General features: G+C 39.4%; 1 protein-coding gene across 7 annotated transcripts in view; it reads right to left on the reverse strand.

Annotated features, from left to right (window-relative positions):
- The window catches only part of SLC6A6 (solute carrier family 6 member 6), a 58,582-nt gene that overhangs the window by 20,071 nt on the left and 22,106 nt on the right, over positions 1–16,405 (reverse strand). For all 7 annotated transcript variants that reach the window (XM_077325352.1, XM_077325351.1, XM_077325347.1 and 4 more), the window contains 4 exons: positions 7,553–7,792; positions 6,976–7,110; positions 4,616–4,850; positions 1,020–1,152 (listed from right to left, as the gene is read on the reverse strand). In XM_077325352.1, the coding sequence (XP_077181467.1) occupies positions 1,020–1,152; positions 4,616–4,850; positions 6,976–7,110; positions 7,553–7,781 (732 nt within the window). In that variant the 5' untranslated portion in view covers positions 7,782–7,792. The remainder of the gene's footprint in view (positions 1–1,019; positions 1,153–4,615; positions 4,851–6,975; positions 7,111–7,552; positions 7,793–16,405) is intronic.

The following is a 16,405-nucleotide window of genomic DNA, read 5'->3' on the forward strand; positions in this document are numbered from 1 at the left end:
AATGAACAACTGAGTAGGAAATACATGTAAACTGCAATGTTTAGACGGGCCGTGTATGAGGAAGGCTCCCAGCAGGAGCCCCTTGTCTGCTTCTGGCTGTGTTTGCCCCAAGAGTTTAACAGGCCTGCCTACCACATATCAACATGTGAAATCCTGATTAGCTTTTCTTTTCTTCTCTTAATAGGGTCACAACATGCCACCTGGTAATTACAGCTCTGCTGCTTTGTTTAATAGAGTTTTGTTTTTGTGAAATTGGTTTAGCCAGCTGAAAGCTCCTGAGATGCATCTTCTTGCCTTTTAAGTGAATCTCAGGAGATTAGCAGGCAGATATCAAAGGCGACTGTACCATAATGACTCCAGCAGACAGCCCAGTCTCTAAATGCAACACATGTAACTACATCAGTCTTTCCATGCTGTTTTCACCCCTGTGGGCAAGGGGAATTATGTCTTAGAGCATTCTCTAAGGTAGTTTATAATTTTCCCTACACCCCCAATCTCTGTACTTACTGTATTAAAAATGCAAAAAAACAAAGAAGATCACTCTACAATTAAAATAATTGCAAGGGATGGAATATGGGATCTTGAAACTTTGAGTTTGGAAACACATTTAAATTACAAAAACCCAATGTTCATGAATTCTTGAACTCTTGAGTTTTCAGTGCACTTAGCTGAAGAGGAAACTTCAAAAAGCAACATGTTCTCAATGCTTGGATGAATAAGGAATAGGCTGGAAAGTCAAAACAACAACAGGGACATAACCTGGCCAGGAAAATAATTCTGTAATTTTAGACCTCAAATTTTGTTTGAATTTAGGCACCTGAAGAAGTTGACTCAACACCTCATAACCATTATAGCTTGGCCCTTTTGCCTCAGCTAATAAAGCATATCATAGTGATTCATCGACATATTTCAGTAAGGAATAGATTCCTTTTAAAATAATGAATCTACCTTTTAGTTCCAGTCAGAGATGACATTTAAACATGATCATAATGACAAGGAGACAGGCAGAGAACACTCACCTTCCCAGTGGACTTGACACCTTTCCAAATGCAGAAGAAACATATCACCCAGATAAGGAGGAGACAGAGAGCCAGGTCCCACTTGACAACACCGATATCATCAATTCCTGGAGACAAGCTCAAGACATTGTGCCTTAAAACAAGAAACACAAGGGTGCAATGAAACTATCATGAGGTTTGTGTTCTTGCAGCTTTTGCTATTTTGTAGCCACTTGCATTTGAAAAGATAAGGCAAGGAACAAGAATTTTAAATACCCAAATGAGTGGCATGTATAACTTATCCTAAACTGTCCTATAATAAAAGATAAGGCAAGGAACAAGAATTTTAAATAAATTACCAAAATGTCAGTAAAGGATAGTGAGTTCTGTCCTATAATAAGTGTGAATTTTGACTTCATTTTAATGTATGCTGCAGTTTGGGACTGGGATCTAGTTAAGAGATTCCTTCTAAAGTTAATGAAATTATTCCAAGACACTACCAAAGTAAGTGATTTGTATAAGGCAACTAAATTGTGAGTATCCCTTCAGAACTTATTACTTCTTCTGTTGATAACTAATTTCAAGTGTGTGTTTGCATGAATACTTTTCTCTTTAGATATTCTTTCAGGATATAAGCAAACCCCTATTAAGTTTATGCAAATAAATTCACTTTATTTAAAAACATAAAGACTGCACAATCACTAGGCTAAATTCCAACAAACTCAATGGGGCTTACTTCTGAGTAAACATGCTCAGAAGTGCACTGCAAACCTGCATACAGAAGGGAACTGTATATAGAACTGTTGCTATCATAACTCTGCAGAGCCCAGAAACATGATCATGGAATCGTCAGCTTTGTCACTGACTTCAGAAGGCAAACAAAACATAGAACTGGGGAAGTTGCACAACTCTTGTTTGGATATCCCATTTCAACCAAGATGAAGAGGTGTTTGAAACAGCAAGGCTCATAATACACTCATAAGACATTTATATTCCCAAATTTATGACTACTTTCAATAGCATGTGAGCCTAAAGCACGTTTTATTCAGTTTCATTCTGCTTTCTGTAGATTTTTATGTCCAAAACACAAGGGGAGGCTCCCTGAATTTTAGATGAACCAGGTCTCCTGATTCCTAAGTGCTTTTAAGCTTTCCAGAACAATGAAAGCCCTTGTTTACTTGTTAATTATCTCCTGCTTCTTGCCCTTTCATACGACATCTGCAAAAAGATACTACAAAAGGCCAACCTTTATAACTACAGAATTGAAGCATGTGATGTGATCCCAAAGGGTAAGTCGCTGGAAATAAAGCCAGAGTTGCTTATCCTCAGTGACTGCTCAAACAAGCATGAGATTTGCACAGGCCATTAACTCAAATAAGCTATAATGACAGCCTCCAATGCATAATCAGTAGTATTACTAGGAAGAGAATGTCACTCAGCATGTGGAGGTAAATATTTCAATAAAGCCAATCATGTCTATCATCTTCCGAGATATCTATTGATACACCCTACATAAAACACCCAGTTTCAAGTGAAATCCAAAAGCAACAGGCTTCAAAGTAACACAACATAGTGCGAAAACGTATAGAGTTCTCCAAAATTCTTCATCAGGGTAAATTTCCACAGAGGTGGGTGGTGAGGGCAAAAAGATCATCCAGATCACGATCCCCACCGCTTTGTCAGAACACATGCTCAGCTGACTTCAGGGAATGCAAAGCAATGAACTGCACTCCATTACCCCATGGTGCAACCTCTTACAAAACCACACTTTGTGTCCACTGAAGTCAGCTGAACATTCTACCCTATATTCAGAAAAGGGATTTGAAGATCATGGACAGAATCCCCCCCTCCCCCGCTGCTTTTGAGCATCCACCCTGATCAAGTTGGTAAGTCTTAATAAAAGGTATTACATGGCGTTTGATTTTAGACTTTTTGCTATTGACCAACATGACTACCTACACCTTTAAAAAAATTTCAAGTGGGTTAACGTATGATAACGTTTATATCCTAGCAAGGTAAGGAGCACCATCCCATGCTTGTTAAATGAGCTCTGTAACATTTTGGCTAGTTCTGAGGCTTTCCTTGATCAGTTAATGTGTATATTTATAGGCCACTGAAAATTGTTCATAAATGTATGCATTTTCATTAATGCAGTTCTTTCAGTGTCATAAGTATTCAAATCTTTCTCTTCGTCCTCCTGTATTGGGTCAGCCATTGCAAAGACAGCTTATTTTCACACGTTGAGCAATGATTTAGTCTACTCCAAATGCCGCATCTACCAGCTTTACAGTATAAACTTCACTTTCTCATCTATCACAGTCATCAGCAAATTATGATATAATTCCAAGGAATTCTACTCAAACAATTCAGCCCAAAGGCCAGACAGCCAAGATCCTACTTAAATGAATAAAATAAATCCAGCCATGCTGGAGGTAAATGTCACACATAAACCAGGATTGGTTTCTGCTGACAGAACTACTGACATCCAGCAATTCCTATATATTTCCTAACACAGAATCTCTTAATGGTGCCAAAATCCTAATTTAAGCAAATGGGAAAGCCAAGCAATTAAGTAATTTTTGCTTAACATAATTGGGAAAGGATATCTAGTATTTTTTCAACCCTGTTATATGTCCTTAATTCAACAAAACTGAATTAGAACTTATGAAATGTTGCCTATGAATCTGTTTGTGCCTATGTGGGGCAGTAGGGAAATTCTTTTCCTGATAATCCATCAGATTTAAAGAAAAAATATTAACTCAGATACCTATAGGTTATATTGTCATACTTACTGTTATAGTTGCAATAAGGGTTGCAGTTTTACACTGCAATCCAAAACAGTGTTACATCTTTCTAAATTCACTGAAGTCAATGGTCTTAGAAGGATATAATTCTGGGCATTTCAATATGCCTTATTTGTCTGATGCTGTTAAAAAGAGATTTTTTTTTTAGTGCTTCCCTCAGTATCATGATGTATTCGCAAACCTGCTTTGTTACAAAGGTTTGGGAAGACCGCAGTAAAGCCTAGACAGTGGTCATGTGGATTGGGATTTTCCTGACCAAGTGGCAACCATTATCCCTGCCTCTTCCCCCAAGGCTGACATTTCATCTCCCTACCACCAGAGGGCTTTTAAAATCGGGAACTCAATACTATTAGATTGATTTATCTTTGTGCCAGGTTCTCTGAATTTCAAATTTTCATTTTAAGAAAGTTAGTCTCTATGGTTTTTCATTAAGCAGATATAAGGAGGAAGACATATCTCTGCAACAAAAGGGGCTATAGACTTTCCCCCAAAAAGGAATGCTAGGAATTTAGAGAGCCTGGTACACAGACTGTCATAACATTATATCAATGCAACTATTCAATTATATTTTTAAACCTGAAAATAAAAATGGGGGGGGGAGGAGAACCCTTGGCCCAGGGGAGGAAAGGATGGCAACTGCTGAAGAAGAGAAGGCAGAGCAACAGGTACCCTGCCCCATGGAAGCTCCATTGCCACTAAATTGTATTGGCAGCTGCAGCAGATTAACCTCCTCTATTTAGGATTGTAGTGCTAATCTATGCTCCATGCCCCTTATATAGAGCATTGCACCCACTAAGAATTCAACTTGCTTACTCCCAAAACTCTGTGACAGGAGATGTGAAGTTGGTAACATTCATAGCCAGCCAAAGTGTTTTGTTTCTTCTGAGAGTGTCGTCCACACAGGATTCCGTGTTCCACTTCTGGTTACAGTGAGACCAGGGCAGGACACTTGTAAAAGAGTGGAACAGATAATACAGTCCCCAGGCCAGGATGACGATGTAATACACATTCAAAAGTGAAACAATCACGATGGAAGCATAACCTATTCCTGTTTATAAGAGAGAGACAGAGAAAAAAAAAGGGGGGGGAGACATGTATGAAATAATACACATAAGTAAAACAATCTTTGTTACAGAAGAACATGAGACCAGGTGATCAATTGTAATCCCAGACCTTCAGCCATCAACTGGAAGTTGGCGACTAGGTGAAAATAAATCGCAATGTGCCTCTGGTGTGCAGGGCTCAAAACAGAGGCCGGGAAGTAGAACTTTCCTACCACTTTCACCACATCAAGCCCTACTGATGACTTTCCAGGAAGCACCTGCTTGACCTTTGTTCAAATCTATGTATTAGATGGTGCATTCTTATGATGGTTTAAAAGGCTGCTAACAAAAATGTTAAGCCTTTGACTCTAGTCAACTATTACACACAGCAGCCAGTAACTGGAGGATTGGTAATAATAATATTCTCAGTGAAAAGGTAACAAGTTTGTGTCAGATATAATAAGGAGGCAATAAGGCAAATGGGTATGGTCAGCAGAGTGAAAGCTGTTATTCATGTAGTCATCTTTTTTTGCCGAAAACTGATGCCTACTATAACTAAACCTCTATAATGCTAAAACAAAAATAACCCATCCTTGGTTTTTCAAACAAAGTCATTGATAGATATGACCATATTTCCCAGTGCTCAAAACAGCCTGAAAGTACCTAATGAGGTATTTAAATCCTCCTATAAATATTTAACTATCTTCCACAATCTTAGCCCTTTAGTTACTTGGAAATAAGTGCTACTGTTTTCAGCAGAGGGTGCATTCAAGTATTTTGAAAGACACAGCTTACAATTTCAGCAAGCTATATATGCTCCAGTTTTTCAACAACCATTTTGTGAACTTGGGTCGCAGCAGTTCTTTGCAGCAAGTGTTCAGCCCAAAGTATCATCATACTTCATCATAAATCAACACTTTTAAAATATATTAACTCTACTATTTAACTGTTAGTTTTAAATAATCAAACAGCTAAACTTTCTGTCTTACTAGTCAAAATATAGAAGAAGAAGAAGAAGAAGAAGAAGAAGAAGAAGAAGAAGAAGAAGAAGAGTTGGTTCTTATATGCCGCTTTTCCCTACCCGAAGGAGGCTCAAAGCGGCTTACAGTCGCCTTCCCATTCCTCTCCCCACAACAGACACCCTGTGGGGTGGGTGAGGCTGAGAAAGCGCTGATATCACTGCTCGGTCAGAACAGTTTATACCAACTATACCAACTAGCGGGAGAGGTTCGTCAGCCCTGTCACTCCCTGAGTGTCACTCCACGGCACAGGACAGGAAGTAAAATTTAAGTCCTGCCTCCCTATTGAAGTGGTAGGAAAACACCAATTGAGATGTCCTCCTGGATCTCAAGGGAGAAGATACTCTAAGCATCTCCTTTTGTATTGAAGGGTGAAACTCAACCAGAAGGTAAATACTGGATCAGGATCTTATACAGCTTTTTCAAAAAATATATAAAAATGCATAAAATAATTACAATGATGTGTTTAGGAATATTAGTTGATTTTTTAAAATTACTTATTAAAATGAGGTATCTCATCACTGTTCATTGAAGCATATAAAGGCATGATTGATTTCCACTGAAATAAAAATATCCTAAATAAAAGCCAATTCACATTGTTAAATATTTTACTGAGTACAGGAGTAGAGGGAGATCACAGCACTGAATGATGAGGATGAAAGAAAGTATCTTTGGGCCACCCTACAGTATTACAAACTTAAGTCTTTAGGTTCCATAAAAAACTCCAAAATCATTTTTTTAAACAATGCAATTCTTTGACACTTGTACTCTACGGTGGGATTCCTAACCCAGGCTGACAGCATCCTTTGCCTATTGATGTAACATAGTCCCCAAAGTCACCACTTAATTCTTCCCTATAGGGCTGGGTAATACCCATTAAATTGGAAGGGAAAAAGTAAAGGTGGATACTGGAGACACAACTAGGCTGAGGAATAAGCTCACGCTGTTGACTCTAGCCACTGAGAATCATGTTGCTCAGAGGTCCTCCTTCTCCTCTGCATAGTCCCCTCCTGGGCTCAGTGTCTTCATCATATTGGGATGTGATAGAATATTGAGAGCTGACCTTTATATAGGCAGATGTCCACAATGATACGTAAAGGCAAAAACTTACCGGTGAAAATAGGGCAGATCTTTTCCCAGCATGTAATTCCTCCTTCGGAGGTATACTGTCCTAGTGCCACCTCCAAAAAAAACACAGGAAGACCTCCCCCGAAAAGAAAAATGAAATAAGGTATGAGAAATGCACCTGTAGAGAAAACACAAGGGTGATTAGAGAAGCTCTGTGACTCAATGAAATAAAACACCAGCCCAGCAGCTCATACTGATAAAGATTAGTGAGAATTCTTTCCTGTGCCCTTCCGTCAGCATTCCTGAAACTATTTGTGTACAAAGATTAATCCCCCTTTATAGAATAAAGTCTCTGTAGAGAAAATGGGGTTGCCTTTCATGAATACAAACCAAACATTCCCTTTTAAAAACAAAGAACATCTTTTTGTTACTATTTTATTAGCACTTAAGTTGCTTTGCAAACCTTTTCTCGCTCCTCTTTAGAAACATCCCCACCTACAAACAACTTGTATTCTACTTTGGAAGTAATACCTATAAAACTACCTAGTATTTTGGCATGTACATTCAAAATTAAAGGAACACGAGCAGCAAAAAATTCTGGAAGGAGCAATGGCACTTACCTCCGCCATTTTTATAGCAGAGATACGGAAATCGCCACACGTTGCCCAAACCGATAAATCCTCCAGCCACGGACAAGAGGAAGTCAATCTTGCTTGCCCACTTCTCACGCTGCGGTGGCTTCCCCTCCGCCTCATCCTCAGGCCGAGTCCCAGGGCTTTTGCCAGGAGAAGGCTTGAGAATATCCTTGTGGAAATCTTTCAAACACTGAAGCTTCTCCTTTGTTGCCATATTTTTGCTTTCTAAAAGGAAGGAAATCACAATGTAGGTTTTAGGAACAGTTTTCACTTGGTCGCCCATATTCGACAGATACCTGTGCTCATGAACTACTTTGATACATAAGAATGCAAACCAGATAATAAACCCTGTTTCCTTCAGGATCATACACTCTTTTAAGTTGGCTTAAAATATATATGCATACAGGAAAGATTCAGTACTATCTGACTCTAACAAATGGGTGCAAATTATACAGATGCGTCTTGACACCTATGAAGGATCTTTCCAGAATATGATTCTAGCTCTCCAGGTTTCTGAACTCCTTGGAAAGGCAGCCAAAAGATCTTCATCCATTGTACTAACATCAGCGTTTGCTTCAGCAATAAACTGAAACGTTGGAAAATGGGCAGCATGTCTACAATTTGGGCATTCTTAAAGAGTGTTAAAGACAATAAACTAGTAAACAAAAAGCTCTCTACTTTTTTCTGAAACAGTAAGGATGGGAAATCCTCAGAATCTTTTTCTGTCTTATTCACTGAACAGCTGGGTCATTTGTCTCCAGCAAGGCTTATGGAGGATGCTAAGTAGTTGGCAGACAACCTTCTCCCAGCAGCAGCTTTCAGGCAATCCTTGGAAGAAAAGGACATTGGACCTTACTGACTCATTAGGCACCTGGCTGCATCATGCTTATTTTTAACCTTCCTTTAGAAGAATCTCTCTCTCTCTCTCTCTCTCTGGTAAGAGTGGGAAAATGATAGTTGGTTTAAAGAGCTAGGGAACTACGAAAGTCCCAAAGGCATGTGTTAAGAGGGAAGTGATTGGAGAAGAAGTAGCAGAGGTTCTTGGAAAAGGAAGAAAGAAGCAGTGCATATTGAGGGAATGAGATGGGGATGTATAATTGGGGAAGGCCAAGCTTGTGTCCAAGGAAGATGAATATCTAGAACAAGCTCTATGCAGGGCCTTGACTTAGAACCAGACCAGCATTTCTGCAGATGTAAGGATTTCTCCCCAAGTTGCATGATTTTCCCCCTTCTGTAGCAGCCCCAAATGCCCTCCAAAATCCTGTTCCTAGGATGCCCGTTCTCTCAGGAACAGTTGAGGGAAATGGGGGTGGGGGAGAGTTCAGAAAGCCATTGAAAAAATGTTAGTTTAGAACCATACCCTTGAAGGTCATTTTTATTTTCAGATTTTCAGGCGTTCTGTAAAATTACGTGAAGATTAAGAACTCATAGTTGGTTCTTCCAGAAAATTTCTCTATGACTCTTTGTTCTGAGTTTTACAACAATGCAGCTCCACCATTTAGACTGGGAGCTGAGCACTACAGAAATCTGTCTCCAGACACTTAGTCATCTCCCCTTGCTCTGTCCTCATTTTTAATATCTGGTCTATGCCTGCAATTCTTTCCCAAAATCTTACATTGCCTAGAATATTATGACATTACAAAGAGTTATCATGGTGCTTCTACTAAAAGCAAAATTTTCTTAAACAGTGATTTATCCTATTGAGAAGGATATGAAACAATGCTCTTTTTTCCCCTCTCCATCTATTTTATCTTGTTGCTAATTTTAAAAACCTCCTGTATAAGCTTTTCTATTCACTTGAGTTCTGACATATACCCCCGCCTCACTCCATTACCACTTCAGTAACACACTTGTATTTCAATATAGATTCTGATACACATTCTTTGCTATAGCAGTAGCCAGTGAAATTGCCATTGAAGACTTGGCTCTGAGTAAACCCCAAAGCAAATTAAACCCTAGGTTACCTGGTCTCATTACTGCAATGTCTACCAGTCCACATGGGTAAATCAAACTTTTTACATAGAAATCAGTGTAAGACAAAACACTCAGACAAGATCCATCCAGGAAATCTTACATATACCAGAGGGCTACATTTAGTAATCCCAACATGGAATCTATGGTAGGTAGACAGAATATCTGAGGAGGAAAGATAATTTGTACCGGAATGCCAAAATAACATATTACTGAGACCGAGGTACACAGAGGTCACTTGAATTATGCTTACTCCCAAGGATTAAGGTGTTGCATATTTAGAGACAGAGCAATAAACTGACTTTCTCATCTACTTGGGATACTGAATATTCCCAAGGAAAGAGTGATCATATATCAGGTTGTGTGTAAACACCCAGTGGGTCTCAATTATTTTGCTAATTTGCTGGATGATTCTGTAAGGGTTTGCATGTATGGAACAGCCTATCATATAGCAGAAGAAAATGATTTAACTGGTACATACATGCCTAATCTTGCAGATACATGACAGTAAAACCCAGTATCTGGGATACATTAAGAATACATTAACCCCTTCTACCTTTAAGTGATAAATTAAATGACAAAGTACTAAATTTTCACTGGGCTTGTACAAGTCTACATTATTTCTATCTGCAAAATTTCCCTCCTGTTAATGTATACATGGGTATCAAATTACTAAGAATAGTTTTATTCTACTGGACGCAAGATTTAACTTGGTCCTTTGTGATCCATAAACAGAGTTAGTTTGTGTTGTAGTGCCCTGATCTTTGGATTGACATTAGCTTTGTAGGAATCCCCAGAGGAACAATAAAGATATGCATCAATGTATCCATGCAGATAAAATGTCTTCCATTACAATGACTGCTTAAATTTGTGTTTTAGTTAAACATCTGAAAAGCAGTTTCAGCATAAGATACAAACAACATTTTTTAAGGTGTAAAGAGAAATGTATATTCACTTTCAATGACATTCTAAAAAATCTTTATTGGGGTGGTGTATTTATTGTATACATTACAATGGAACAGCCTGTCTCTCCCGATATTTGTATTTGTTGGTTTAGTCCCATGGGGAGGAGTCCTTGCTCCTGTTTGTCAGAATTATACATTGCCTGAGCTCCTTTGTTCTCAAACCAAATGCTTCCATCCCTCTATCTCCTTGTCTTAATAATGGATGTTTAAGCTTACGGCTATGGCCAAAAGAGTGGTATTGTTAAAGGAAAAGGAAATGGATGCTGTTTTGAACTAACATGTCTCTGCTAAGTGAACCTAAGAGCAGGAACCTGCCTAAGTGCCCTATTCCTGATTTGCAAGCAAAGGGGAGCATTACAGTTGAGATTATTTAATGCAAAACTTTCATAATTTACCTGAAGAAAACCTACATGTGAAATAAGTCTTGCATGCCAGACAACAGCGTGAATACACAACAATTATTCTATTTAGCTTCAAAGCTATTGGTTTATTATGTTATATTTTTTTCTGAAGTTAGTTGGCAAGCTGAGTTACATTTGATAAGTAATGTTAGTGACAGCTGTATCAATGTAGATCAGCCTTTCTCAACTTTTTTACTGTTGAGAAACCCCTGAAACCTTCAGGCTTTGAGAAACCCCAGTAGTGGTGCAATTGTGTAGAATATGGTTGGGAAGCATAGCTGTGTACCCGCCCACTTGGGGCCCCTTCCTATCCCCTCCAGGCCCATTCGAAAGGCAGGATGACATGACTATATATATGGTCATATCACCCAATAAATATTTAACCAATTTAAGAAGCATCTTAAAAATTAACTCCTACCCATACAGGAGCCTCTTAAGATCCTTAAGAGCCTCTTGTGGCGCAAAGTGGTAAGGCAGCAGACATGCAGTCTAAAAGTTCTGCCCATGAGGCTGGGAGTTCAACCTCAGCAGCCGGCTCAAGGTTGACTCAGCCTTCCATCCTTCCGAGGTCGGGGGGTAAACGGTAATGACTGGGGAAGGCACTGGCAAACCACCCCTATTGAGTCTGCCATGAAAATGCTAGAGGGCGTCACCCCAAGGGTCAGACATGACCCGGTGCTTGCACAGGGGATACCTTTACCTTTACCCATACAGGAAACCCTTCCAGGGCCATCAAGAAACCCCAGGGTTTCACAAAACTGGGTGTAGATGAAAAACAGAGAGCATAAGCTTCTTGTGTCCAATGGATCTTCCCAAAAGTCACTTTCACACATCACCATAGCTGGACTCTCAGATTCATTCTTGAACCAAAGAAAACTGAAGTACCATAGATCCTGGCTCTAGCCACATCAGAAACATTCATAAGACAAGGGTGATCAAGAAGAACAGAACTGGCAAAATATTTTACGTTCTTAAGAATAGAGGTTTTATGTGTCCAAATCACCTGTAATTTTTGTACTCTTGGTTATAGACCTTTGTTAATCTGCTTGTAGGTTGCCAGGTCCATCTGCGCTGAGAGCAGGGGATAAGGGGATGCTTTCCAGGAGCTTACCAATGTCCAGTCACCCAGAAGTTATGTCGGCACATCAGAGAAATTGTGCTGGCTTAATAGAATTGGCTCAAACACAGAGTTTTGCACTCTTGTTTAAGGCTGGCCTTCTCAGCAGCATATGTTGTCAAGCTAGCAATTTGTAGACTGGAGAAGTGTCCTGCTGGTCTCTTAGCAAGTATATGCTAAAACAATATGGCAGCTATCTACAGAACTTCTTGCTCTGCTAGCATAAAGTTCTCACACCTATCATGCTACAGAATGTAAATGGAATTGTTCAGGAGGGTATTTTTTTATAAAGCCAAAATCCGAAAACCCTTTAGTTGGGCAAAGGCACCTGAAGGTGACTTCATTCCATGTTTCCCTAGCTTTAAACAATGGAGAAAAGAAAAAATCAGAAAATTGTCATTGTCTGGATAAAGTGAACCTTGTTGAAAAATACTGGATTTAAAATCAAACTGATTTCAGATCTTCTGAATGCTTCTGCTTTGTGAAATATGGGGCCTAGATTGGCCTTAGAAGGGAGAAAAAATGACCAGATTGTCTGGAAGTATCCATGGGAAAGCTTTTAATTTGTTAGTGAGCAAATGATTTCAGACATCACAGAAACAGCTAAAAGCAGAGATACAGAGTAATAACAAACATGAGCTAGTTGTGTTATTTCTTGATATGATTAACTTGGCTTTGAAGTCATGTAGCCTTCAAGTGCCAGATTCTGAGGTCTCCATTGTTTGTAGCGGTGCTTGTATAGCTCAGGGTACGGGCCACTCTCATAATATTTGCATTGAACAGTATCATGATTCTAACATATATAAACGAGTCCCTTAAGTACTATCTTTTATTGAACTTTATCCTATAGTCCAACCCACAATCTCTTAGGAAAAGGAGGAAGCTTGAGGTATCACAGTATTGAGGGGAATTCCAGGGAAACAGTGTTTGTTTAAAGAAAGGCATTGTCCTGAGTATTAATGGGGTTTGTGTTTAATTTCCTGCTCTTTTATTCCACTGACTGGAGCGACAATGCCATGTAAAAGATAACCATCAGCATAAATTTGGAAGTTATTTTGTGGGTTACAACTACAGCCATTATAACAATACCAGTTAATAGGGAACAATGTCTCCCAAAGACAACCACAATACGTTTAAATATAACTTGCACCCATAAAGCCTAAAACAAGTCATTCTATTCCATGCCAACTTCTGGGAGACTTATGTCTGACTTATTTTCAGGAAACAAGGGCTTGGCCCAGTAGATGGATGAGCAGTGAGCCAAAGCTGCCATTTATAGCACAAGGCAAGTACAAATGCAGCCAAAGGCATACAAAAATAAAAGGGAACTTTCTCCAGACCAGGGGGTGACAAAACTATGGCTCTCCAGATGTCCCTGCTGGCAGGGGTTCATGGTAATTGTAGTCCAAGGACATTTGGGGAGTCACCGTTTGGCTACCCCTGCTCCAGACCAATGCTTCAAGTACTGTCACTCTGCCTCTGGGATTCTGTCAGTCCCACCAAATTCAGACCATTTAACCAGGATTTTCTATATTATATGTGTCTGGCATTATGTCTGGCAACCAAATTGTACACATAAATAATAACAGCACATTTTCAGATATTGTAAGAGGACAGGGGTAACCTACGCCTTTAGGATTGCATGGTTATACATTTGCACATATATACAGAATTTACAGTCATGATTTCCCCCAGCCATCATTCTCCTCTCTCAAGTATAAAGAAAGAAAGATTTTATTTCCAAACACTAGGAAAATTATTGACAGTATTGGTCAGTAGTGTCCACTAAATTATGTTATGGAACAGTTTTTGACTTTAACTGAAAGTCAATGCAAATCTTGTACAGGAGAAAATCTCAGTGAGACCCCCTAAGAACTTACTGGGCCTCCTGAATAATTATAGGAATCAAAGAAATATCTTTTTGTCTATTGTCTATGTTTCCCAAGAGCCTCTTGTGGCGCAGAGTAGTAAGCGGCAGAAATGCTGTCTGAAGCTGTCTGTCCATGAGGTTGGGAGTTCGATCCCAGCAGCCGGCTCAAGGTTGACTCAGCCTTCCATCCTTCAGAGGTCGGTAAAATGAGTACCCAGCTTGCTGGGGGATAAAACGGTAATGACTGGGGAAGGGAATGGCAAACCACCCCGTATTGAGTCTGCCATGAAAACGCTAGAGGGTGTCACCCCAAGGGTCAGACATGACCCAGTGCTTGCACAGGGGATACCTTTACCTATGTTTCCCAGCAATATTCCTCATGATCATGCCACTGCTGGGGTTTCTCAAAGCCTGAAGAATGCTTTAGGAGTTTCTCAATGGTAAAAAAGCTGTGAAATGCTGTGCTAGATAGTGGGAGATGTAGGCACTAGGAAGAACCTTAGCTAGTGGGGAGGGAAGCTGTTAGTACTGGCCGTCTTGGCGGGTAATTACTAAAATGATCAGTGGGTAACCATGTACAAAAGAAATATAAACTGCTCTCCAAGTGTCAGGAGACTGGTGCATCACCAGGTGGAAACACTGAACAATCGTTGGGCACCTAGATGCCTTTGAGGTCCAAACAGAGCAGTGCTAATGGATCCACAGGGCTGCTCCAGCACAGAAGCCATAGCTTGAAGCAAATCATATGAATGCTTACATTTTATATATGTTTACAAATACAAATCCCACACCCTTGCATTTTCTGAAGCTTAATAAATAGTGGTTATATCTTGTGGTTGTTACTATTTTAAAAGTTCTCTCGTTTTTCCTTCCTTGTTTATCTTAATGTATCTTCTTATCAGATTATGTCGTATCATTTTGTACAGACTTTTATTTTTCTGAATATATTTTTCTTTTCAGGCCACTATTTAAAGCAAGCTAGCCTTTGCCCATTTAAACTTCATCATAAGTAGATCCTGCGTTGAGCAGGGGGTTGGACTAGATGGCCTGTATGGCCCCTTCCAACTCTATGATTCTATGATATGAAGTGAACTGATGACATTGCAAGTACAAATAGGTTCATTTGAGTTTTACTGCAAATGTTGCTTATGTCAATTCATGCCTTTATGTAAAGACACACTAATACCAGGATTAACAAAACCATGCTATCTTTTCCCTGTGCATCCATGCAATTCTTGACACAACTTGAGAAGGCCATATTTGCATCAACTGAAACATAGCTTTTCATTTCATAATAAAAAGGATAAAGGCAGGTACTGTCTATTTATCAGATTACTTCACATAACTTTATGCATCATCTTGAATTCACTTGTCATGGTTGGGACCAAGAAGTAGGCAACCAAGATGATTAAAGGGTTGGAGCAGCTTTCTTATGAGGAAAGGTTAAGAGCCCGGAATTTTCCATTTAGAAAAAAAACAAGCGGACTACAGGGCATTACAGCAATTTATAAAATTATGCAGGGGGCAGAGTAAGTTGCTAGAAAGAACTCTGATTCAAGAAGGAGCCCACTTCTTCTGTGTCATTTCAACTCACTACATTCCATCCTCCCACTGTCTTTTTTCTGTGAGGGACAATTTGTTTTGTTCTTCTTACCACTTTCTCATCTGATTCAAGGGCAACCTATGCCCTGCCTTGATGTCATGGCATTTGAGATCACTGAGAATTCTTTTATTACCCTGACACAGCAGAGGGAAATGTCCCAAGATCAACCCTCTGCTTCTCTTGGACTAATTAAATCAGGAAAAAAGTAGATCTGAAAACCATAAACCTCCATACTGTTTTGCTTTGAACATATCAGATATGACACAGGACACTAATTTCCTTTACTGCCCAGGCCAATCCTTGACATCTGATAAAGCTGGGGGAACTAACAAGAGAGCTTTCCCCCAGAATACACACAGAGAAATGTAAGAGATTTAAAATATTAGGGTTGGAAGGGGCATTACAAATTATGCCGTTCAATCCTCTGCTACTTGTAAGAATGTGCAACTACAGCATCCCAAGAGTTAGCTTAGACTTCTAGAGAAATTCCACCATTTCCTGAAGCAATCTGTTTCACTGTTGAGTAATACTTTACCATTTGGAATTTTCTCCTAATATGTAGTTGACATCTACTTCCTTGTCATTTCCCCCTGTCAGTTCTCACCCTGCTCTCTGGAGCAAAAAGAATAAATCTGCTCCAGCAAGTTGTTGGCTTTGTTAATATTTTGTAAACTGAGTCTTATGAACAAGAGCATTTCTAGGGAATGATCAGCATACAGCTGCACTACAACTGGGATTCTGCTACATCAATAATAAAATAACCAGATATGTTAACAGAAAATACAGCCTTTTACAGAGTAGTACAGCACAAGTTTTGACCTAAAGATTAATTGTAGGGTTCAAGGGAAAAGTGATTGATGGGAAAGTTTAGGAAGTGCCTCGGGGGATGTTGCATAATACATCCCACCATT

The sequence above is a fragment of the Paroedura picta genome, chromosome 3, assembly GCF_049243985.1.
Source record: "Paroedura picta isolate Pp20150507F chromosome 3, Ppicta_v3.0, whole genome shotgun sequence".
Classification (NCBI taxonomy): Eukaryota; Metazoa; Chordata; class Lepidosauria; order Squamata; family Gekkonidae; genus Paroedura; species Paroedura picta.